At 35.0% G+C, this 26,235-nt stretch overlaps 2 protein-coding genes across 2 annotated transcripts; one reads left to right on the top strand and one right to left on the bottom strand.

The window, feature by feature from the left end:
• Nucleotides 1-513: 513 nt before the first annotated feature.
• LOC107917457 (uncharacterized) lies at nucleotides 514-1,992 on the bottom strand. The gene is made up of 4 exons (XM_016846809.1): nucleotides 1,815-1,992; nucleotides 1,102-1,571; nucleotides 810-990; nucleotides 514-710 (listed from the first exon to the last, which is right to left on the bottom strand). The coding sequence occupies exons 1-4, from the start codon at nucleotides 1,990-1,992 to the stop codon at nucleotides 514-516; spliced, it is 1,026 nt and encodes a 341-aa protein (XP_016702298.1).
• Nucleotides 1,993-16,483: 14,491 nt separating this feature from the next.
• On the top strand, nucleotides 16,484-21,144 carry LOC107917458 (uncharacterized). The gene is made up of 4 exons (XM_041091977.1): nucleotides 16,484-16,757; nucleotides 16,972-17,497; nucleotides 17,543-18,812; nucleotides 21,094-21,144. The coding sequence occupies exons 1-4, from the start codon at nucleotides 16,484-16,486 to the stop codon at nucleotides 21,142-21,144; spliced, it is 2,121 nt and encodes a 706-aa protein (XP_040947911.1).
• The last annotated feature ends 5,091 nt before the right edge of the window (nucleotides 21,145-26,235 follow it).

Below are 26,235 nucleotides of genomic sequence, written 5' to 3' on the forward strand. Positions count from 1 at the left end.
AAACTTTACTTGGACCTATATGAATCCCATCTGATGATACTATGTGACCCAAAAATCCAACCTCTCAAAGCCAAAATTCACACTTACTAAACTTTGCATACAAATGTTTTTCTCTTAAAGTTTGTAATACGATTCTCAGATGTTGAGCATGCTCAGATTCTGTCTTGGACTAGATCAATATATGGTCAATAAACACAACAACAAATCTATCCAAATAAGGTTAAAAACACGTTTCATTAAATCTATGAAAGGAACAGGGGCATTAGTCAAACCAAATGGCATTACCAGAAACTCATAATAATCGTAACGAGTTCTGAAAGCAGTCTTTCACACATCACAGTCTCTAACCTTCAATTGATAATACTCAGACCTGAGATCTATCTTCGAAAACACTGTGGCGCCTTTTAATTGATTAAACAAATTGTCGATACGTGGCAAGGGGTACTTATTTTTTATAGTGACTTAATTCAACTGCCTGTAGTCTACACATAATCCCAAAGTCGTCTTTCTTTGTCAAAATAACACAAGTGCACCATAGGGAGATACGCTTGGTCGAATAAATTCTATGTCTAATAACTCTTCCAACTGTGCTTTCAACTCTTTTAATTCAGCTGGTGCCATATGGTACAGTGATCTTGATATCGGTGCAGTTCCAGGAACCAGATCAATCACAAACTCAACTTCACGATCAGGAGGCAAACTCGGCAGCTCTTCGGGAAATACGTCAATAAACTCACTAACAACTGGTAACTAATCTAGCTTAGGTTTTGAATCTCAGGTATCAAAATGTGCTAGAAATGCTTCATTACCTTTCTGTATCAATCTCTGTGCAGAAATAGCTAAAATAATTCTAATAGTATCTTTCGGACTCTCATACTTAAATGAAATCATCTCTTCTATCTGGCATTTCAAATCAATCAGTTTCTGTCTACAGTTTACTATAGCATCATGCAACGATAGCCAATCCTTACCTAGAATAACATCAAATTCCTGAAAGGGTGGTAACATCAAACTGGCAGGGAATTCACAACCTCTAACTTTTAGTGGACATTTATGAAAAACTAAGTTAACTATCACACTCTAACCTAGTGTATTAGTAACTTGAATATCATAATCAATGGATTCAATAGGAAATTTCTTTTCCGTTACTAATGCAGTGAAAATATAAGAATGAGTTGACTCAAGGTCAATCAATACATGCAAAGTAACATCAAAGAGATAGAATATACTAGCCATCACATCAGGAGCAGTAGCTTCCTCTTTAGCTCGAATAACATATGTGTGAGTAGGTGCTCTAGCCTCTGATCGAACACCAGTGTCTTTTTCCCTGGTACAAGCTATCCCAGCAGCACTATTCTGACCCGGACGTCTACCTTTCTGATATGTAGACATTTGCTTTTCGTTCTGATCTTCATCTTCTTTTGACTGTTTAAGACAATTCTGAAGAAAGTGATCAGTCAACCCACATCTAAAACAGGTTCTCGACTTAGCTCTACACTCTCCAGGATGATATTTTCCACAATGTCTACAACTGGGCTTTAGAGCATTTCGTACACTTCCCACACTATCAACTGGTTTAGTAGGAACTTTGAAATCATGTTGAATCAACTTGTTTTTGTTCAGATGCTTAGACACTAAGGTAGTTGGGCAAAAATCTTCTTTAGTCTTCTTTGCCGATGATGTAGAAAATGACTTGGAAGAACCTCTCTTGTGAAATTCTCAAATCCGTCTATCCCGTTGTATCTTGAGGTTGTACACTTCTTCCATATTTTGTGCACGATCAGATAAGACAACAAATTCTCGGATTTCATTACCTTCGATCATTATTCGGGTTTCATCATTCAGGCCATCTTCAAATCGGATACACATCTCTTCTTTAGTAGGCACAATTTCTTGGGCATATTTACTAAAATGCACAAATTCTCTCTCGTACTCAACCACCGATCTATTTCCCTGACCTAACTCCAAAAATTCTCTATTTTTCTTGTCCATATACCTTTTCCCGACATATTTCTTTTTAAACTTAGTCTGAAACAAATCCTAGGAAATTTTTTCCTCGATACCACAGCCACTGTCGTAGTCCACTAACTATACACTTCCTCTTTTAATAATGAAAGGACACATCTAAGAAAAACATCAAGAGGGCAAGCCATCTCTTCAAAAACTCACAAGATATTCTGAAGCCAATACTCAGCTTTAATCAGATCATCCTCTGATCTACCCTGAAATATTTCAGCACCACACTTTCTGAGCTTCTCAATCAGAATATGTCGATTAGGCACAATCATAGGAGGAGGTAGAGGTGCAACCGGAGGTATAACAAGTGGTATAACAGGGGTGGAGGTTGTTGAGTTGGATTATTTATTTGTATAAACTCGTTGAACCACTAGTTCATACACCCAAAGAACATATTTTTGAGTTCATGCTCTTGAGTTGGAGGAATCGGAACATTACTACTCTTCCCATGATCAGAGGTTGGTACATTACTATTAACCTTATCATTGTCAGCACGATTAGATCCGTCTGACATCTTTACAATCTATAAGAAAAACAAAGGTTAGATCGGATCAAATACATCACAATATCATAGATTTATATGGCATGTAATTCTAGACATTTCACACGCTAGTTTAGCTTGAGAATTGACTAAATCGTAACTCTAATACCACTAAATGTAACACCCCTAACCCGTATCCTTCGCTAGAATATGGTTATAAGGCATTACCGAACAAACAAAACAGTAAATCACTCAATTCATACATTTATGCAAAATAATTTAATTTCATTTAAATACATTCATAGCGTCCCTTAATCGAGCCATTGAGGCCCTAAGAATACAATAGAAACAATCCGGGACTAAATCGAAAACATTTGAAAAGTTTAGGAAAAGTTGAAAATTTTGAACTACAGAGGTCACATGACCATGTAAGTCACATGGTTGAGATGAACGCCCATGTCTCAGGCCATGTAATAAGAAAATGGCCAAAATCAAGTCATTCCTTTCACCCTTCTTAAGCATAAGCCTGAGTACACTTGCACACATGACCAAGGCTTCAAAACATGCTTAAGACCTACATAAAATGACTCATACAATAGGCTAATTATCCATATAACCAATATGCCATATAGGCACCTCAAACATATGCATTAAACATACCTAAACATGTGCATTCTTAACCATTCGTAAACTAACTTATTTCCAACCATACCAAAAGTACCAAAAAGGTTTCATCCAAACAACTTACACAACCAAGTTCATACTTAACTTTTTATATATCTGAAACATGAATACCAACATTCAAACCTATTACATGCCATATAATCTGATATAAACGTTCCAAAAACTACCAAATTAAGCTGGATAGTGACTTAGTTGCTAATGTGATCATCTAACCTTTCAAGTATCTACAAAATCAAAGATTAAAACTAGTAAGCTCAATGAAGCTTAGTAAGTTTAACGTATTAAAAGAATAAATCTTACAAAAGTAAGTATAATAATTCAAAAAGTAATAACAACCATGAAAGATTCCTGTCATTGTAACACCTCTTACCCGTGTCTGATGCCGAGACAAGGTATGAGGTATTACCGGACTTAAACATATACATACATGCAAAAACTGGGCCATAAAATTTATTTTAATTTAAACTTTTCAAACACATGCATGTCGTCCGTTAATTGGGTCTACGAATCCCAATACATACATCGGGATTGATTTGGGACTAAACCGAGAGCTCTGAGAAGTTTCAAGAAAACTTAGAAAATTTTCGCAAGAAATAGGGTCACACGTCTGTGTGGACATAGGGACACGCCCGTGTGTCTTTGACATGCCCGTGTCCTTAGGCCGTGTAACTCTCTATTTATGACGTCAACATGCAAATCGAACCACAATGCCGGGCCACACGCCCTTGTCTCCAGGTCGTGTCCCTTACACGGTTAAGACACACGGTCGTGTCTCAGCCCGTGTGGCCAACACTTAGCCTATTTTCCAAGCCTTCATGTTACTCATAAACCCTTACAACCTTATACATATTAAAACCACAAATCATGGTATCATTTTAGTGATTAAACGCTCTTTAATAAGATAGATTCATAATATTAACATGTCCTCTTACAAGCAATGCATCTACTCATGCAATATCAAGTCTAGATTCCTTAATTCACATTCATAAGATTTATCATTTTGATGATCACTTTTACCATTATATTATGGTTATCCACTTATCTATCCAGCATTCATGTTCAACCATTATCACATTGTTTTTATAACGTGCAATTACTACATGGCCATGACCACCTTAATTGGTCATAGAGCATACATCCAACACACATGTCATATTACCAACCATGCATGGCAACCAAACATAATCACATCATAAACATTAGACATAACATGAATAGCTAGATTTACAAACCGAAACCAATATGAGCAACATCTCATGGCCATATACATATAAGTTAATATGAGCCAATACATTTGGACAAAATCATAATAACACATACCATGAAACTAGATCCCTATACATGCCACTCACTTGAAAATTTTTAACATATGCTTCATTATTCCAAGGTAGTGACTTGATAATGTGATGCTGCCTCCGACGATCTCCAACCCCAAGCCGACCTGACAACACTAAAGAAATGGAGAGGAGGAAGTAAGCTTAAAGCTTAGTAAAGTTCATATGAAAATAATAAGCAATATGCCAACATGCTTCTTAAGGTAATACAACCATATTTGCATTTTTACTTATGTTCTAGCCAAGCTGTTAAGTACAGTTTATTCCTTAAAGTAAGATCCACTAATTTCCCCTGAAACTAGACTTACATATCTTCTCACCATAAAATTTTAAGAATTTTTGGTCTAGCCAATAAGTACAATTTATTCCTTAAAGTAAGATCCACTAATTTCCCCTGAAACTAGACTTACATATCTTCTCACCATAAAATTTTAAGAATTTTTGGTCTAGCCAATAAGTACAATTTATTCCTTAAAGTAAGATCCACTAATTTCCCCTGAAACTAAACTTACATATCTTCTCACCATAAAATTTTAAGAATTTTTAGTCTAGCCAATAAGTACAGTTTATTCCTTAAAGTTACCCCTTTTTAGGGGTGTGCAAAATTTGGGTAAAACTGAAAAAATTCGGTTGGGGGTCCGTTAAAATTTTTTTGAGTTTTCAGTTAATGGTTAATTCGGTTCAAAACCGGTCAGTTAACCGAAAAAAATTATAATATATAAATAGCACACTATTCACTCAAACCCAATCCAACATAAACCCAAATACCCAATCTAATATATTAACCCAAGTACCCAACCCAACCCAATTACCCAACCCAATCATAAACATTACAAATAATTTAATAAATAAAAATAAAAGTCTAAAAATAAAAATAAAAATAAAAAACATATAATTTTATACAAATAATTCAGATTCTAAACCCTACGAACTTATCTGGACAGAATTGTAATAGTTGCAGAAGTTTAGGGACTATTCTGCTATCTTTCCTTTTCCACGAGTATCTATGGGATCTTGATCTAAAATATAGAATTCTTCAATTATATCTTACATTTCACATTCCAAACCATTTTACAATTAAAACCCTTTTATTTTTTAAATTTACACAATTACCCCAAACTTTTACAATTCTTGTAATTTAGTCCCTTAACCCGAAATTTATCAAATTAGCCATTTTTCTCAGGTCAATATTCCATCCAAATATACTAGGCCTTTAAAAAATCCATAATGAATATTAATTTTAGAATCAAACCCTAAAATTTTGACATTTTCATAATTTAATCCCTAATTCAAAATTTAACAAAAATTACTTCACAAATTCATCAAACAACACAACCAAAGCTTCAAATACATGGCATTCATCAAAAAATTCAATATTCATCAATGGTAACTTCCAAAGTTTTTAACAGAATAAAAAACGAAGGTACAGGCTAATTGGACCTAGTTGTAACGATCTCAAAAACATAAAAATTATAAGAAATTGGATCATAATGGACTTATATGCAAAGTTTTTAAGCTAGCTGAATGCGAAGCTTCAGAAATGGAGGTTTTTCCTTTGATTTTCAGTGGAACATCCCAAAATGATGGTGATTTTGGTTTTCTTTTATTAAACATTAATTTATTTATCAAATTACATAATCATCCTTAATTAAAACCTTATAAAATCACAATTTAAAAGCCTATTATGGTCCATTAATATCCTAATGGACTAATTATTTATTCCCCTTGTATTCCATAATTAAGCTATTAAATTCATGGAATTCAAGATTTACTCAAATTTATAGATTTTTCAGTTTAGTCCTTTTTCCTTAATTAACTATCTAAACGCTAAAATTTCTTAACCAAAATTTAATTCAATTTTAATGACTCTATAAATATTCTAAAAATAAAATTTACAAGTCAGTACAACATAAATTTGTTGTCCCGAAACTATTGTTCCGTCATCACTAAAAATTGAGTTGTGACATGAAGGGATGACTTGCAACCAAATTTCCTTTGACGCAGTACAATCTCTAATGGCATGTAAAGTGTCCTTTAAATCAATTCTGCACACTACATAAGAACAACCAACTTCAATATTATGTCTTACTCGTTCCACATTAGTGAGCAATCTTTGTTTGAGCACAAGCTAGATGAAAAGTTTAACTTTTTGAGGTTCATGAAATTTCCATGGAATATTCCAAATAAAATCCTTAAGATCCCAAGAACTTTCCTTCAGCTTCCAATAAGCACTTTTAAGGGAGAAAGTGCCTATAGAAGTGCCCATCCATAAGATCTTATTAGGTCCCGCCAAATGATGCGAAGGTGGAATGCTAACAATTCATCTAATAGTTTCCTCAAGTATCCATAAACGGAATAAATCAAGATTCCAAGACCTATTCTCTGTGATCATATCCTTGAGGGTGCACTCTGAATAAAGGTTAACATGGGATGGAATCTAAACACTCGAAATCCAAAGATCTTTCCAACACTTGATCTTTGACCCATTTCTAGCTAACCAAAATAAATTCTCTTGTAAAAAAAGGCTAGATGTTAGAGTGGGCACTTCATAAGAAAAAACACTTGCTTTAAGTAATGTCTCCAAGCAAATCTGCTTCAATTCCATATTTTGACTGAAGGACCCTAACCCACAAGGCAGAGGAGTTGCTCACAATGTTAAACCCCAGTTTAAGTATAAATGAAATGTTATGATCCCTTAACTACTTTAGCCCAAGACATCCACAAGACCGAGGTTGGCACACCGCCTTCTAGCTTACCAACGCCATCTTCGTCCCATTACTTGATGATCCCTAAATAGATTTTCTAACCATGCACTCGATCTCCTCACAAACCCCTTTTGGAACCATCATGGATTACATGAAATAGCTGAGTATCAAAAGCAGCACTAACTAAGCCACTGTAACTCTACCAGCTAGGGAAAATTGCCTGACATCTCAACAATGCAACTTGGTTCGGACCTTATCAATAACAAACCTTAGGGGGCTGCTAGCTACTCTCTGATGAGAAATGGGCACTCTCAAATAAGTACCAAGATTTTTCACTGTTTAAAAGCCAAGTGTACCCCCGACACGTTCCTTAAAATCCTTGTCAACCCTATTGGAGAAAAATAAATTTGTCTTCCCCATATTAATTTTGTGACTAGAAAAATCACAAAACTCCTCTAAGATAGTTTTAATCCTTTTAGCCTGCCTAATATCCGCATGACCAAAAATAAGCAAATCATCAATGAAAAATAAATGGGATAACTCTAGAACAGATCGAGATGGATGAATGGGTCTCCATAAGCTAGAATTGATTGCTGATCAAATACTATGCTCGAGCTACTCCATACAAAGGACGGAAAGATATGGTGATAAAGGATACCCTTAATGAACTCCTCATGATGGAGAACATCTTCCAACTCCTCTCTCACTTTCATCTTCAAATGCACTAATCGATCAGAAGCCACGTTTTCCATCGCCTTTTGAATACTTGAAAGCTTCCATAAAAGTTTTTTTTATGAACACCAATGTGTCCATATACAAACTTGTTCCAGGATTTGACATTCAAAGTAAAATGATCGAGAGACTCCAAAATACTTCCATTAGAATCCCATTTATTTTTAACAAAATCTAAAAAAATTGGGTGTTTAACCCAACCAGCCAAAAATCTAAAAGGTCGAACTTTGGTTATAAAACTATCTGGATTTAAAGAGAGGAAGAAAGGCATGTGGTCCGATTTCAACATCAAAAAGTGAGTAATCATGTAATTTAAGAAAGCATTAATCTGATCACTATTTCCAATTACTTTATCAAGATGTTCAAAGACTCCTCCTCTATGCCAAGTAAAATAGGGTCTTTTAAAACCCAAATTCTGAAGTTCACCAGATTCCATTAAGTCACCAAAAAGAGGGCACATTTTCCTACAAGCTCTTCCACCAATTTTATTGGTAGAGGATAACAAAGCATTAAAGTCCCCGATGGCAACCAAGGAATATTACCTACTAGGATAGTCAATTTTAACCCCTCCCAAAGCTTCTTACGCTTTTGGCCGATAGGACTACCATAAACAAATGCAATGTAAAGAAACTGAGTAGGCGCACATCCGGAAACCAGAGTAAGAACAAATTGAGAATGATTATGAACTATCTCCACTCAAATAGATTCTCTCCAACCAATCCAAATCCCTCCAAAAAAACCCATAGCTTCCACCAGGTGCGAATATTGAAAATCCAACTTAGCCATGATTTTATCTTCTTTAACTCCACTAACACGTGTTTTAAATAAACCGACAATATCAAACTTGAACTCTAAGTTGTACTCCTGAAAAATTCGAGGAAACTTGACACTGCACAACCTTGACAATTTCAAGTGAAAATTGACAAATTCATAATTTAAATCAAAGGGAAGAAGACTAACCTTTCACTTACTGGGTAAACTCGAATCCTTGACCTATGTACCCTCTCAACCCGTAGAGTCCTTGCACAAGTCATTTTCAATCCGAGTGCTTACTAATTCCACCATGGACTTCATCATATTTGCCAAGGGAACTCTCGAAGCACCCACAAACTTAAATAGATCTCCTCATTCTCTAAAGATCTTATTTAGCCTTTTTGCATTCCGACCAACCTCATTTTTTTCACTAGAGCCACGTCCTTTTATCCCTTGTTTAACCTAAATACCTTTTGCAAAATTATCACATCCTGATTTAAAAATAGAATTAATATTATGGTCACCATTTTCATTGAACGTGATCGCAGTATGTTTCTTCGGGTCCAAAACACCTGGATTTAAAATAACTGCTTTTTCAGACAGATCCTTAAAAATAGGATTGAAACATGAGATTGAACCTGCAGGGAATCATTAGTAAGGGAATTGAAATTATTATCGTTTATTTTTTGCGCGGGTTCCCCAAGACTAATTTCAACAGGCATGAAAATTTCCAAACGAGCATTAATTTTTGGGGATTTCATAGCAAGTAGAGGTGTTCATGGGCCGGGCCAGGCCGGACTCAACAGAAAAAATCATGCCCATTTACCCGGGCCCAAAAAAGGGCCTAAAATTTTGCCCAAGCCTGACCCGGATAAAAATACTAAAATCCAGGCTCGGCCCAGACTGCCAGTATTAATTTTGTATATTATTTTTAAATATATATAATACATCAAAAATACTAAAAACATCAAAATAAATATTTCCCAACAAACTGAAAATAAATTTTAAAAAATATGTAGACTTAAATAACACTAAGATAGATGAAACTTAACAAGCAAATGCCTCTAAAATAATAATAATAAATTAACAAATGCCTTAAAATAATAACAAAATTAACAATAAAATAAGTTTTATACAATATCCAAACAATAACAACAAAATAGTAGCATCATAATAGTAAAATTGTAGCAAAAAAGGGAGAAAATAACAATAAATAACATTCAAAAATTAAAAAAATGCATATTTTTTTGTCCTTTAGTAAATTCGGGCCGGACCCGAGCTAAAAATACCTTATTCGAGGCCCGGCCCATTTTTTAAACAGGCTTTATTTTTTATCCAAGCCCATTTTTCAGGCCTATATTTTTACTCAGACCCTCCCACATTTCGGTCAGGCTTTCGGGTTGGGCCCGGTAGCCTGACCCATGAACACCTCTAATAGCAAGCCCAGTCGTAGGAAGCTTGATCATATTAACCCTTGTTTCTGGATTAAAATGTAGCCCATGAACAATCGGCCCATTAGCCTGGATTGGCTTTTTACCCAACGCCTTGTCCATAATATTGGAGCCCGAATCCATAGGCCCCTTCCGGCTAACAGGTAAAGGCCCACTTTGTCATTAGCATCTGACCCAGTTTTCAAAATATGGGCAGTTCAACTGCTGGGCTGCAACCATCCCCTTCACCCCAGGCTTGTTTACTTGGTTTTCTTGGTTTTTCCCCAACGCAATCTCTAATCCCCCATCAATCTCCTTCAAACCAGCCACTGCAGACTAATTAGCGTCGCAAATCTCGACCCTAGCATCGCGCTTTCCCTTCTTTCTTCAAACTTTGATTTTGAAAATCCCTAATATTTCGCCGTGATTTCCTTTGAACCTACATCCACGGACCGAAGACCGCTGGTTCATTCGACTGATCGTCGTTCGAACCTGATGGACCTGTCGTCGGCTCCTTCTCCTTTCACTGACCCCGACTTCTGATCAATAGAGTGTACAAATCCTTCGTGTGTCCATATGTGCCACAGTTAAAACAGATTGAAGGAAAGGCTTCATATTCGACCTTTTGGATTTCTCTATTGACCCAAACCTGGGAAACCAGAGGTTTGTCAATGTTAACTGTAAGACCCAAATTTTGCCCGGGGCCTAATAAAATCACAGCCCAAATACCAAAACTCAACTAAAACCCAAAATACCCCAAGCCCAAATACAATCCAAAATAAAAAATAAAAAATACAAAATGAAGAAAAAGAAAAAAACCTAACCTCTTCACCCTATGTGCCGCCCTAAGCGCCGCCCTAATCCTCTTTTGTCTACCACTTATAAAAAGAAAATATAGTAAATAATAAAAAATGTTGTAACAGGGTTATAAAAGCCATCATAAAATCAAATGTAAAGGGAAAGGAGGGATAAAAAAAAACATTGTATTTTCACATAGAGATAAAAAATCCAAAGCAAAAAAAAAGGTTGATTTTAATTTCTTGTATTCCCTTTGTTCATTTTTCATTTTTGTTATTTTATTTTCTTTATTTTATATATATACATAATTTAATTGAATTACTTATTTGAATTCCCTTGCAAACATGTTTATATTTTTTCCTTTAAATCTATTTATGTATACCATTTATTCCCCAATTTTAAATTATACTTTGTTTATTTCAAACACTTGCCTATATTACTATTTTTTTTATATACAATGTTTATAGTAAGTTTTATGCTTTATGTATCTTGTTAATTGTTGGTAAGTAAGTCTTGTTTCAAATTATTTTGTATAATTATTGATTTATATTATATAGTATGTCATTCTTATATTCTTTTGTATATTCTTACATGGTTGCATTTATATAATTCATCTATGTTACAACTTGTTAATATGTACATTATTCGTTTTAAAATTTTATATAGGTACACATTACTATTGCTATACACCTAATATATATTATATACATATATACATTTTTGAATCTTGGTTTTTAAATTATTTTGCATAACACTAACTTTAAATTTCCTCTTATAATACTTATTTTGAAGCTCATTTATATGTTAAACTTTATATACTTTATGTATTATTTATTTTTATTTTTTATTTATTTTACGATCTATTGTAAATTTTTTGCATGTATTATCTGTTTATGTATATATATATAATTTAGCTACTTTTAAATTGTTCATTCCAAGTTTATTTGTTTTAACATTTTTTATTACCTTTTAAAATATTTTTCTTAAAATAGATTTTTATTTAACCATTAGTTAGAAAGTTAAATAGTGTATGTGGTAAGATTATTATCATTGGGAATGTTTCAATTTTCGTGTTTGTACTTTTCAAAAAATTATATAATATATTATTGATATATGTTTTCCATATTTGTTACTTTGTTTTGCATCCCCATGTATTATATTATGATTGAGATTGCCACCCTATTTGCTTGAAACCAACCTATTTGCCTGAAATTATTCATTTCATTTTCTTTGCTTCAAACGAATCGAATAAATACGTTGTAAGTTTATTTCCATAATCACTCCCTTTTAAAAAAATAAAAAAAAATAAATTTCAAAGCGAGGTAATATTTCGTGTTTGGTAATTCGAGAAATTGTGTCCTAACGTGTTGGGTTTCGATTTTCTGTTTGACCAAATAAATATTCTCTCGAGATTTCGTCCATGTTTTTTTTCAAATTAAAAATAAGGCAATATTTCGAATTTAGGAAATTCAAGAAAATAGTACCCTAACTTACTAGGTTTCAATTTTTCTTGTTTAACCTAAATAACTAAATATCCTTTTGAAATTTCAAAAGCATGAGTTTTGGAAATTATAAAATGATCTTGTATCGAGGATTTAAAATGTTGTGTCCTATAGTGCTGGGTTGCGCTATTTCATTTGTTCAAAACAATCGAAGATCCCTTTGGAATTTCACTCACGTTTTCTAAAAACTCTTTAAAATGAAAGAAATGTTCAATGTTTGGCAATTCGGAGAATAGTGCCCTATCGTGTTGGGTTGCAATCTCCCGTTTGTTCAAAATAATCGAATGTCTCTTCGGAATTTCACTCATATCTTCCAAGGTGAGGCAATGGTCAATATTTGGAAATTCGAGGAATCGTGCCCTACTGAGCTGGGTATCGATTTTTCGTTGGACCAAATGGTTGGGCATTCTTTTGTTATTTTCGAATTATAAATTTTCGAACGTCGAAACAAGAAGATTTTTGGCAAAGGACTCGGGTTATTCAAATGTTATTAACAAGAACCACATTTCAAAAACATTTTTAATTTTAGACAAAAGGACAGTATTTAATCGATTTGGTACCAATTTTGGGCGTAATGAGGGTGCTAATCCTTCCTCATACGTAACCGACTCCCGAGCCTATTTTCTTATATTTTCGTAGACCAAAATCATTGTTTTAGTAAACCAAAATGTTTTATTAAAACAACTCAAATTTCTAGGTGATCCGATCACACCTAAACAAGAAAAGATTAGTGGCGACTCCATTTTCGCTTTCCAAAAAGTCGATCCATCATTTTTAAATCGAAAAAAAAATGAAAAAATGGTTTCGACAACTTGGTGACTCCGCTGGGGACAATAAGAGAGTCAAGCCGCAAAATAGATTATTTTCTATCCTTTTGTTGAAAATTTAAAATTTGGTTTTTAATAGACGATCCTTTTACTTCATTCGTTTCGGTTCAAGTCCCATAGAATAATATTGCATGGCATTGGATGACCACTGTGGTCACACCTTCTAATTTGGGAGTAAAAAACTATGCTTTCGTGAGGTTTTCACCTCCACATGGGCTAGTGGATTGCTTCCGGGGTATATCCGTACCTATGATTTCGTGAGATTTTCATCTCTGCATGGTCATAGGGAAATGTATCCCCCCGAGCCGAACTCGATCTATATGAGCCTATAATGGGTGAAGATTGAGGAATCTGCTGGTTCGGGTACCTTATCTCTAGAACTAAACCGCATATAGTAAACCTTAGGAACCATCCTTGGGTAAAGCCACGCCGAGCCTTAGTACTTACCTATATATGCGTCATAATAGCTATTATTGACACTAACCGGTGTTTTGTTTTGTTTTGTCTTTTTTGCATAACATTGCATACTAAAGGAGGCGTTAAGCCCTATTCAATTACTAAGTTAGAAAATTTGACATAGAGAATGAATTTCTTAGTAAAGTCGAGGATAATGCGGCCGTTCGTGCATGGTCGGAGAGGCTGCAATAGGAGAGAGGGGATAGCTTGGCAGAAGGGTATGTATTAGAGCTGCAAGATTTCACTCGCGTCAATGTAGTACAGAACGAGCTGCAAGAGTTGAGAGACATTTGGGCTAGTTGGAATGAAGGAATCAAGCAATTGTTTTACCAAAATTATGGTGACGTATCCTACCTGCTAGACATTAGAGTGGATAAGAATTTGTTCCGAGCCTTGGTACAGTTTTGGAATTCTGCGTACAAGTGTTTCACTTTTGGAGAAACGGATTTGGTACCTACCATGGAGGAATACACTACTTTGCTCAGGTGTCCCAAAATTCAGGTCCGGAAGACTTATGCTCGGGATTTTAGTAGTCAGACTTTCGTGAAGAAACTGATGAGCATTTCTGGGATGAGCGAGCCTTGGGTCACTACTCGGATTCAGTAAAAAGGAGATAGCAAATGTATCCCTTGGGAGAATTTACGAGATTTGATCTTGACACATCCAGATGAAAGAAAGAGGGTTGATATATTTGCCTTAAGCATCTACGGATTAGTGATCTTTCCTAAGGCTTTGAGACACGTGGATGAGGCAGTCCTTGACTTGTTTGATCGCCTTGAAAAGGGAATCACACCGGTACCGGCAATATTGGCAGAAACGTTCAGATCTTTGAGCTCATGTCGGAAGACAGGCAAGGGGCGATTCATTGGATGTGCACAATTATTGATGGCATGGTTCCACGGGCACTTTTAGAAGGTAGACAAAGTTTCCTATTGAGTCTTCTCCGAGGGTTATTTCCCATTAAAAGGAGAAGCAGCTATACAGAGGAGAGAGGATATCTTAGAGGAGAAGTGGATGGACATTCTTCAGAACCTCAAGGAGGAGGATATCGAGTGGAGAGCTTATTGGATGGTTCCTGACTAGATCATGTACCGATGTGGTAACTTCGATTGGGTGCCATTGTTAGGAATTTGGGGAGCTACCAGGTATACTCCACTGTTAGCCTTGAGGCAATATAAGTCGAGGCAGTTTGTACCCACGACCTATGGGCTTGCTCAGAGTGAATTCTCATTTAAAGGTGCTCATTATAAGAAGAGAGTTCGGGAGCTATCGGATGCTTGGAAGCAAACTTGTTGGATGAAGAGGTTAGCCGTCGGTTCCATGGTAACGCCCGAGTATAGCGAGTGGTTTAAAAAGAGGATTAATGATAATATTCCTCGGCCTAGCTTAGAGAATGCTCGACCTATCAGGGAACAATTACACGTCGCCCCATCAAAATTGGAAATTATAAGGCAAGATTTCGAAAAGAAGAATTCAGAGCTCGGGAAGAAGATCGAACAGTTAGAAGAAAAGAAGATGCATCTAAGGTTAGACACTGATGCTCAAAGGTCAGAGGCTGAGAAATGGAAAAAAGGAAAAACTAAGGCCGAAGAAGACCTAAACAGCTTGAAGACAGACTACAAGAAGCTGCGCCTATCTATGAGGACTGCAGGTTTAGGTAAAACTTCCAAACAATGGCGCCACAAAATTCGAGAAGAAAAAGCCAATACCGATCGGTGGGAAAGAAAATTTCGAGAAGTTCAATCACGAAATGAAGATTTGGAGAAAAGTCTGTCGGTAAGCAGAAATGAGCGAGGGGAATTAAGTGCTAGAGTGGCAGAACTCGAGAAGTCTCTGCATCAGTATCGAAACCGCAACACCGCAATAGAGTTGAGGGCAAGCTTGAGCAAGATAGAAGAAATGAAAGGAAGGATAGAAGAGTTAGAAGCATCACTGTAGAACTGCGAGATACGGATCCAGTTTTTCGAGGCAAACGAGGATCGTTGGAAAGAGCAGCTTCACCATGCGCAAGACCAAGTCAGAAACAGAGATTACCTTAATGGGGAAGCCATAACCTAGATTCAGGAAGTAGCAGACTACTTGCAAACTTTAGCGGTTCAGACGGACACACTGAGCGTGAAGTATGAGTTGGAATCAGACCGCAGACAAGAGCTGGCCTCGTTGCTTAGAAAAATTAGGACTTTGAGTGTTAGAGCGAGATGTTATCTGTAAATCGACCTTATGTAAAAGATTTTATTTTCAAAGCGAAATTTTCTAAGGGCAATTGAATCAAAATTGATGCCTCCTTTGCATTCATACATTTGCATTACATCATATCATCATGCATTAAAGGCCATAAGAGTTTTCTAATTAATTAAAAATTATTTCAGTAACCTGGAAACCAACGAAAACCAACCAACCACGCACCCCTACGGTACAAGAAAAAAATCAATGGATAAGAAACTCGAGAAATTGGAGCAAATGCAAAAGGACATGAAAGAACAAATGCAGTCTCAGATGGAAGAGTAGCTAGCCAAAATTCAACGAGAGATGAAGGAGCAAATGATGGAGTCTCAGAGAGAGATGATGTCCCAGTTATCCAAATTACTGTTGAGAGGAATAGATAAGAGAAGGGGCTCCATGGACCAAGTTGAGAAAATCAATGAAGATCTCCAATACCCCCTGGCTTTACTCCAATGCATATACCGATGAAGCCCGAGATTAACCTACAAAAACCATCGGTCACAATCATGCCCTAGCAAGTTCAGGCCGGAGCTTTAATTTCGATGAACTTTCAAACCGGCTCAGGCTCTAACTTTGTCAAAAACCCGAACTATCCACCTGTTCCCGACTTGGATGAAGTGGCTGAAGAGGAAAAAGCAAGGATGGATTCGCAAAAACAATTAGAAGAACGGTGTAGATGGCTTGAAGAGAAATTCAAAGCCATGGAGAGTGCGGATCATCATCAAGGGATTGATGCCAAGGATCTGAGCCTGGTCCCAGATTTAGTCCTCCCCCCTAAATTCAAAATGCCTGAATTCGAGAAACACAATGGAACAAGTTGCCCTGAAGCCCACATCACCATGTTTTGAAGGCAAATGACGGGATATGTTAACAATGACCAGCTACTAATCCACTGCTTTCAAGATAGTTTGGTTGGAGCGGCGTCTAAGTGGTACAACCAACTGAGTCGAGCCAAGATTAACTCATGGAAGGACCTGGCTCAGACCTTTATGAAGCAATACAATCATGTGACGGACATGACCCCCGACAGGATCACTCTCCAGAATATGGAAAAAAAAGTCAAATGAAAGTTTCAGACAGTATGCACAAAGGTGGAGAGAGGTGGCCATACAAGTTCAGCCGCCACTTCTAGAAAAAGAGACAACAATGCTCTTTATTAACACCTTGAAAGCCCCTTTTATCACTCATATGTTGGGAAGCACTACCAAGAGCTTCTCTGACATAGTGATGATGGGAGAAATGATCAAAAATGCTGTAAGGAGCGGCAAGATAGAATTGGGAGAGAGTGCTAAGAAGTCGGTCCCGAGGAAAAGGGATAATGAAGTGAACAACAGGAGCACATTCAACAAGGGGAAGTCCAAATCATTTACCGTAAATCAACCCAAAATGGTGACCACCAATCAACAAAGCCCTGAATCCAATGCAAGGAAGAACACAGAAAGGCCACAATTCACCCCTATACCTATGACATATAGGGAGTTGTACCAGAACCTGTTCAACGCTCATGTGGTATCCCCTTTCTACCTGGAGCCACTGCAGCCTCCGTATCCCAAATGGTATGACACAAACGCCCAATGTGAATACCACGCGGGAATTATCAGGCATTCAATCGAAAATTGCACTGCATTCAAGAAAGTGGTCGAAAGACTCATTAAGGTGGGAATCGTGAGATTTGATGACTCAGCCATGCCCAATGTAGCAGGAAACCCACTCCCCAATCACACTGACCAAGGAGTGAACGGGATAAGAGAAGGCAAAAACAAGAAGATTAAGTGTGAGGTTGCGAAAGTCAGGACTCCGTTGAGACAAGTGTGGAGGGAGATGGTCATGAGAGGTTTGATCGCGTTGGATTTGGGAAGAGAATCCAAAGAAGAGAGGAACTACTGCGAGTTCCACAATGAGGGGGGGCATGAAATCCAAGAGTGTGTGGAGTTCAAGGCCCTAGTGCAGAACATGATGAACAATAAGGAAATGGAATTCTATGAAGAGACTAAAAACCCCGTAGAGGGAGACATATGTGCGTCGGAGGGAGAGTCAACGGTACAAAATCAAACAGTTAACTACCTTGTGGTTATCATATCGAGACCCAAAAATAATGAAGCTAGAGTTCAACTACCACCAAGGGTCAAAATCCAAAGACCTGCAGTATTCCCTTACAAAGATAGCAAAAGGGTCCCATGGAATTATGATTGTAATGTGACAATTTCGGGGAAGGAAAGCCTGGTCGGCACTTTAAAAGAGGACCAAGATAGGGGCTCCTATACACGTAGCGGGAGACGTTACGATACAGCGAGTGAGAAGGCACAACCCGTAAAAGGAAAAGCCCTAGTGGTCAAAGGGGTGAAGGAAAAAGCGACCAAATCTGAACTTCCTGTCAATGAGCTAGTTAACAAAGAAGAGGCTAAGGAGTTTTTAAAATTCCTAAAGCATAGTGAATACAGCATGGTGGAACAGCTACGTAAACAACCAGCTCGTATCTCAGTGCTGGCCTTACTTCTAAGCTCGGAAGTTCATCGCAGCGCGCTAATGAAGGTCTTGAATGAAACGTATGTTTCCAATGATATCTCCGTTAACAAACTAGACCGATTGGTTAGTAACATAAGTGCCGACAACTATATCTTCTTTAATGACGATGAGATACCACCCGGTGGCATGAGGTCGACTAAAGCATTGCACATTACCACGCGCTGTAAAGGGTATACGCTGCCAGGCGTACTGATTGACAACGGATCGGCTTTGAACGTCCTGCCATTGACCACATTAAACAGATTACCCGTAGACAGCTCTCACATGAAGGAGTGCCAGAACATAGTGAAGGCATTTGACGGCACGGAGAGAAAGGTGATGGGCAGAATCGAGGTACCTCTTCAGGTTGGGCCAAACATATATGAGTTGGGTTTCCTAGTAATGGATATCAAGCCCTCATATAATTGCTTATTGCGCATTATTACTCACAGTTGGGCCAAACATATATGAGGTGGATTTTCTTTATTTTATATATATATACATAATTTAATTGAATTACTTATTTGAATTCCCTTGCAAACATGTTTATAATTTTCCCTTTAAATCTATTTATGTATACCATTTATTCCTCAATTTTAAATTATACTTTGTTTATTTCAAACACTTGCCTATATTACTATTTTTTTTATATACAATGTTTATATTAAGTTTTATGCTTTATGTATCTTGTTAATTGTTGGTAAGTAAGTCTTGTTTCAAATTATTTTGTATAATTATTGATTTATATTATATAGTATGTCATTCTTATATTCTTTTGTATATTCTTACATGGTTGCATTTATATAGTTCATCTATGTTACAACTTGTTAATAAGTACATTATTCGTTTTAAAATTTTATATAGGTACACATTACTATTGCTATACACCTAATATATATTATATACATATATACATTTTTGAATCTTGGTTTTTAAATTATTTTGCATAACACTAACATTAAATTTCCTCTTATAATACTTATTTTGAAGCTCATTTATATGTTAAACTTTATATACTTTATGTATTATTTATTTTTATTTTTTATTTATTTTACAATCTATTGTAAATTTTTTGCATGTATTATCTGTTTATGTATATATATATAATTTAGCTACTTTTAAATTGTTCATTCCAAGTTTATTTGTTTTAACATTTTTTATTACCTTTTAAAATATTTTTCTTAAAATAGATTTTTATTTGACCATTAGTTAGAAACGTTAAACAGTGTATGTGGTAAGATTATTATCATTCGGCATGTTTCAATTTTCGTGTTTGTACTTTTCAAAAAATTGTATAATATATTATTGATATATGTTTTCCATATTTGTTACTTTGTTTTGCATCCCCATGTATTATATTATGATTGAGATTGCCAACCTATTTGCTTGAAATCAACCTATTTGCCTGAAATTATTCATTTCATTTTCTTTGCTTCAAATGAATCGAATAAATACGTTGCAAGTTTGTTTCCATAATCACTCCCTTTTAAAAAAAATAAAAAAATAAATTTCAAAGCGAGGTAATATTTCGTGTTTGGTAATTCGAGAAATTGTGCCCTAACGTGTTGGGTTTCGATTTTCTGTTTGACCAAATAAATATTCTCTCGAGATTTCGTCCATGTTTTTTTCAAATTAAAAATAAGGCAATATTTCGAATTTAGGAAATTCAAGAAAATAGTACCCTAACTTACTAGGTTTCAATTTTTCTTGTTTAACTTAAATAACTAAATATCCTTTTGAAATTTCAAAAGCATGAGTTTTGGAAATTATAAAATGATCTTGTATCGAGGATTTAAAATGTTGTGTCCTATAGTGCTGGGTTGCGCTTTTTCATTTGTTCAAAACAATCGAAGATCCCTTTGGAATTTCACTCACGTTTTCTAAAAACTCTTTAAAATGAAAGAAATATTCGATGTTTGGCAATTCGGGGAATAGTGCCTTATCGTGTTGGGTTGCAATCTCCCGTTTGTTCAAAATAATCGAATGTCTCTTCGGAATTTCACTCATATCTTCCAAGGTGAGGCAATGGTCAATATTTGGAAATTCGAGGAATCGTGCCCTACTGAGGATTTTTCGTTGGACCAAATAGTTGGGCATCGATTTTTCGTTGGACCAAATAGTTGGGCATCCTTTTGTTATTTTCGAATTATAAATTTTTGAACGTCGAAACAAGAAGATTTTTGGCAAAGGACTCGGGTTATTCAAATGTTATTAACAAGAACCACATTTCAAAAACATTTTTAATTTTAGACAAAAGGACAGTATTTAATCGATTTGGTACCAATTTTGGGCGTAATGAGGGTGCTAATCCTTCCTCATACGTAACCGACTCCCGAGCCTATTTTCTCATATTTTCGTAGACCAAAATCATTGTTTTAGTAAACCAAAATGTTTTATTAAAATAACTCAATTTTCTAGGTGATCTGATCACACCTAAACAAGAAAAAATTGGTGACGACTCCATTTTCGCTTTCCAAAAAGTCGATCCATCATTTTTAAATAAAAAAACGAAAAAAATGGTTTCCACATTAACATATAATGCTAAACGGGAAAATCATCCCCTATATCTACTAACAGTATTAAAATCTACTTTTTCCACTCTCCCAATCAATCCCCCTATTTCTAGAATGATCTTTCTGTTGTACAGATGTCCAGGAAGGCCAGACAATCTGATCCAGGCCAACACCACTATGGCTGAACGGTCAAGTACTGACCATATACAATCCATGGACCCGAGAGAGTACTTTGTCAAAATCTTCCACACGCTGGAATTTCACCAAAAAGTACCCATTTTCAATGTCCATGAGCCGAAACTGTCTGGATGGCTTCCACAAACTGATAACTTGATTGTATAGAGCCGCATAACCTATATTCCATCCTAGCAATTTAACCACCACCGTGAGTTCCATATCCTTAACCAACATCTGTTGGATACGATCAGAGAAATTAACTGACGAAATTCCATCGATGGTTGACTTCAAAACATCACCCTCTAAGAAATCCAGATCCTCATTTTCTTCCAATACAACCAAGTCTGACTCCTTTTCCCAATCAACGCTGCCTTTCCCTAGGACCTTGTCCCTCCAAGACGCAGGAACAGCTGGAACCCGATCCACTACCATGTCAGATTCAGACTCTCCGTCACCACCTTTATCTTTGAAGCGCACCTTTTTGGTGTTACGATCTTTAGCAGGAAAATGTGCTACATCTCCTTGCATTGTATCCATAATCTCAAGTTTCTAATAGACTGAAGGTGATCATTTTGCAGTATGCAATGGTATTTAATGGACTAAAATTTTAAAAATAAAAGTATAGAGTTTATGAATAGTTAATGACTTATGGCATTTTACTAATTAAAGCTCAATTTTTGTTGAACTTCATCCCATGATGATGATGATGATGATAAATAAGTAAATAAATGTTTAAGCCCTTGAAAAATAATTAAAGGACCAATTAAATCTCTAAAAAGGATTATACCCAAATGATAACTTTAATTATCAATTACAATTAATTAAGCCCTTTATTGCACATTTCCATTAAAACCTTTGATTGTTTGTCAACTTGGTGTTGATAGGAACAAATTTATCCACATGGCGGATGATATGTAAGATAATGTGAAAGAAGGGTAGATGTGGTAGTTAAAAATTTAAAAAAAAAAAACAATATGGGCAACATTGTAAAGATATGCAATCGTTAAGGGCAAAATGTATTATTATGCCAATTGAGAAATTAGTTGGCAAGTGGAGCTAAGAGTGAGGATTTAAGCAAATCAAGTCCAAACTTTATAATTTTCCTTTTAACACTTCTCTTTTATTCAGGGGCGAAGCCAGAACAAATTTTTAGGGGCCGAATGAAATTTTAATTTTTTATAGTTTATATATTTTTAATTTTTAAAGGATTAAATCAAATTTTTATAATTTTAGGGGGGGCCAAAGATAATTTTATCTTTACTAATTTAAAACTTTAAAAAAGTTCCAGAATGCCTAAATATAAATTTTCCATTTTAGGGGGCCAAGGTCACTGCCACCCCCTGTATTTGCCTCTGCTTCTATTCAAATTGACAAAATTTTTAAATATCAATTCACCCATCCGTTAGTATTATTTAAGTATTTGAACTAATAATATTGGAAGATTAAACATATTACAAATAATATGTAAATATAATAAATATTTAATATTTAAGTGAAATTATAAGATTTATAGTTTAATTGAAAGGTAAAAGTATAGTGTTTTTATAATATCGAGTTTAGAGATTTTTTAAGGGTTGGGAAAAGGGGAATCAAAAGTATAAGGTAAATCTCATGATTTATAGGTGTTGAGTCAACATATTGAAGAGTAGAATATTTGTTGAAGTTTGAAACCTCACTTAAAACTCAAAATTTAAAAGGTTTGGAGAAAAATATTAAATTTAGAATATGTGTTTTGACAAAAAAATTAAAATAATTTAAAACATGAATTAAACTTAAACTTTAACGTTCAATTGGTTTGAGCTGCTTTCTAATTATGTAATCCTTTTTATTTTATTTATATATATAATATTATAATGTAACATTATATACTTTTGTGAAACTATTATGGTTATGTTTAAATTTTAAATAAAAAGTTAAACATTAAACATTAAATATTAAAATAAAAATAGCAAAAAATTTTATAAAAGAAATTAAACATAATTTAAGGAGGCTCAGTTTGGATGGGCGGTGTGTTTATCTCCGATGAGGTTAAAAACAGTGGTGGTGGTGAGATTAGTTACTGTAGTGGTGAGATTGGATAATGTAGCGATGAGATTAGAAATAGTGGTGGATATGTGTTTAGATTCAAACGCAGCTGTAGTGGTGAGATGAGAATAAAAAAAGACCATTATAGACATTAGTTTACAACATATTTATAATAAAATAAATAATTAAGTTTGTATTAATATTAAATAATATAAAATAAAATAAAATAAAATTTTATTTTATTTTATTTTTTATAAAATGATAATTAAAATATTAAAATCATATGCAATAAAATTTAAATATTTTTAAATTATATTAATAATAAATAATAAAATATATTCAAATTATTTTATATTAAATAATAATTAAACTTATATATTTATGACAATAAATTTATATATTTATTAAATTGTTATATAAAAATTATATAATAATATCTAATAATATATTACTTTCTATAAAACTAAAAAAAAACAAAGAACAAGGGTAATAAAGAAACTGGACTCAGCTTTTTCTCCATTGGCACCTTTGGCTTTAGTGAAAATTGAGAGCAGCAATGTGGAGAGAGTGCTCAATTGCACCGTACCTCAAATCTTTCAAACAAGAAACCAGTGCAGTGAAAAGGAATATTCACCCAATATTCCATCTCATCATGGGTAAAATTCAATCTAAAGGAAGCCTAGGTGAGTTTGGGTCGTGGCTTAAGAAAGTATAAAATGTGTTAATATTATTCATGGATCAGACCCAAACCTATGTTAGCTTGATTCTATACTTGAACACCTTTAATATTTCTTTTTTAAAGGAAAAATCATTAATTCGTTCCATGAATAGGATTGTACAATTCGGGGAAAATAAAAGGAAAATAACAAATATTCGTCATCAGCAGCGAAAGACAAGTGTAACATCTCAATTAAGGCCTAGTCGAAACAGTGGTTTTGAGACCACAAATCCGAGATAGAAATAATTATTATATGATTCTTATGAGGTCTATGATATGAATGCATGCTTATGTGAAAGTTTCATGAAGAAATTCTATGCATAAAATGTCTAATTGAGCTTTAGGGACCAAATTGAATAAGATGCAAAACTTGCATTCTAGAAGCTTTAAGCATGAAATTGCTTTAGATTATGAATTAGAGGGTACTAATTAGCAATTTGACCAATTTCTATAATTTTGGACAAAAATGGAGATGCATAGGAAAAATTTGAAAGAAAAACCCTAAGGGCATTTTGGTAATTTGGTAACTAAAGGAGTAAAAAGGGAAAATCAAAGCAAAAATGTGTCCATCTTCTCCAAGTGCTAGCCGAATTTCTCAATATCTATAGCTAGGGTTCCAAGCTTGATTGTAAGTGCTCCCTGGCCCCGTTTTTAACTTCTTTGTATTTTTGAAGTCTTTGAAGTGTGATCTACCCATTTCTAGCTATATTTTGAGGTGGAATTCATGTATGAAATTTGAAAATGTGTAACATGCATGTATTTTATTGATTAATGGAGGAATATGAATGTTTGATGCATGATAAACATCTTTTACTAGGTGATTTTTAGTGAAAACACCTAAAAAAGGGACTTGTTTGTAAAAGTGTAAAAGTGAGTTGTAATAATATGAAATAAAGGAAAATATGGGCTAATATGAGCATGGTAAAGGTTCGAATAGGCTTGGATAACCAAGAAAATGCATGTATTTCATTTTACGAGCCTAGGAACTAAATCGTAAATAAATGGAAAGATAGGGGTAAAAAGGTAATTTTACCAAAGCATGAATTATGGATCGATTTATGTAATGTGATTAATAAAAAATTTAAATTTGGCATTATAGATCAAGAAAAACGTGAACCGGGTCTTGATCGAGGGAAGAATAAAGTATACGATGATTAGGCTTGATTACCATCATCTTTGTATCGAGGTAAGTACATGTGTAAATAATGTGACAATGTGGTCTGTTGTGTGGTGTTAACAATATGTGATAATTATTTTATTGCTTATTATGTATGCTATGTCTGATGGTACTATTGTAAGCATTAATGATATTATGGTCGCTATCCACAATGTCACGAGCAAGTGTAATAGAGACCCAATGTGCAAATGAGAAAAACACCGTTTGAACCTTAGGAATAGTTTAGGATACAAGTGACATGTCACTAGGAATTAAGAAGTCTGAACTCATTGAGTGGTTCGGGTTCGTGATATATGTGGCATCCGAGCTCGTTGAATGGTCCAAGTTCATAATGGATTCGATACATGTGATTGGGTTCCGGGCAATGGTCTTGTGTGTCCTACCAGTGGCTAGGTAATCCTTGAGTGGTCGGATACCTGACAGCTTTTGTGAGCAGCCCATATAGTTACACCTTGATCTATAGTTTATACAAGCAAGCCCGTAAGTAGCTCCATTGTAAGCGTTGCATGATATGGGGTAGCTTTGACTACATATGTTTATGTGGCACTTATGTGCAAGTTTCCGTGTATCCAATAGTATTCCGAGTGTTCAACGGGTATTATAATGAATGATGCGATGAAAGTCCTAAGATGGGCATGATAATGAAGGTAAAGTTATTTGATATACTACGGATATGTACAGGTACGTATGTTATACTCATGAGTGATGCCTTGTTAAAGGATGTTATGTGACGAGAAAGTATATTCATATATATATATATATGAATACTTGATAAATGAGCTAGAATGCTTGAATGATGAATAATCTTGGTGGTTATGCTATTATGTCTTATATGATTATGGTTTACTAATATTGCATATTATTTGCATATGGACTTACTAAGCTTAAATGCTTACTCCCCTCTCTTTTCCATCTTTTGTAGTTCCGCCAAGCTAGCTCGGGGATCGAAAGTTGTTGAAGCATTGATCACACTATCAAAAGAACATTGGGTATAGTGAATTTGTTATTTTGAGTATGGCATGTATAGGGGACTTGGTCATTTTGTGGTATGTGTCATGCTATTTGGCCAAATTGTAAAAGCGTATGATGTTGATGATTCATTATGTAATAGCCATGTGATATGGCTTATGATTGATTCTTGGATTGTAATATCTAATTGTTCATGCATGCATGTGTTGA

This window comes from Gossypium hirsutum, chromosome A01 (genome assembly GCF_007990345.1).
Source record: "Gossypium hirsutum isolate 1008001.06 chromosome A01, Gossypium_hirsutum_v2.1, whole genome shotgun sequence".
Taxonomy (NCBI): domain Eukaryota; kingdom Viridiplantae; phylum Streptophyta; class Magnoliopsida; order Malvales; family Malvaceae; genus Gossypium; species Gossypium hirsutum.

Coding starts and splice junctions, on each gene's coding strand:
- LOC107917457 (XM_016846809.1), bottom strand. CDS start 1,992: ATGGACAAGAAAAATAGAGAATTTTTGGAGTTAGGTCAGGGAAATAGA. Junction 1,572..1,814: donor AACCCGAATAATGATCGAAG/GTAATGAAATCC, acceptor CTACTAAACCAG/TTGATAGTGTGGGAAGTGTA. Junction 711..809: donor ACAGAGATTGATACAGAAAG/GTAATGAAGCAT, acceptor TATTTCCCGAAG/AGCTGCCGAGTTTGCCTCCT.
- LOC107917458 (XM_041091977.1), top strand. CDS start 16,484: ATGAACTTTCAAACCGGCTCAGGCTCTAACTTTGTCAAAAACCCGAAC. Junction 16,758..16,971: donor CGAGAAACACAATGGAACAA/GTTGCCCTGAAG, acceptor GACCCCCGACAG/GATCACTCTCCAGAATATGG. Junction 18,813..21,093: donor GAATCGAGGTACCTCTTCAG/GTTGGGCCAAAC, acceptor TCTGTTGTACAG/ATGTCCAGGAAGGCCAGACA.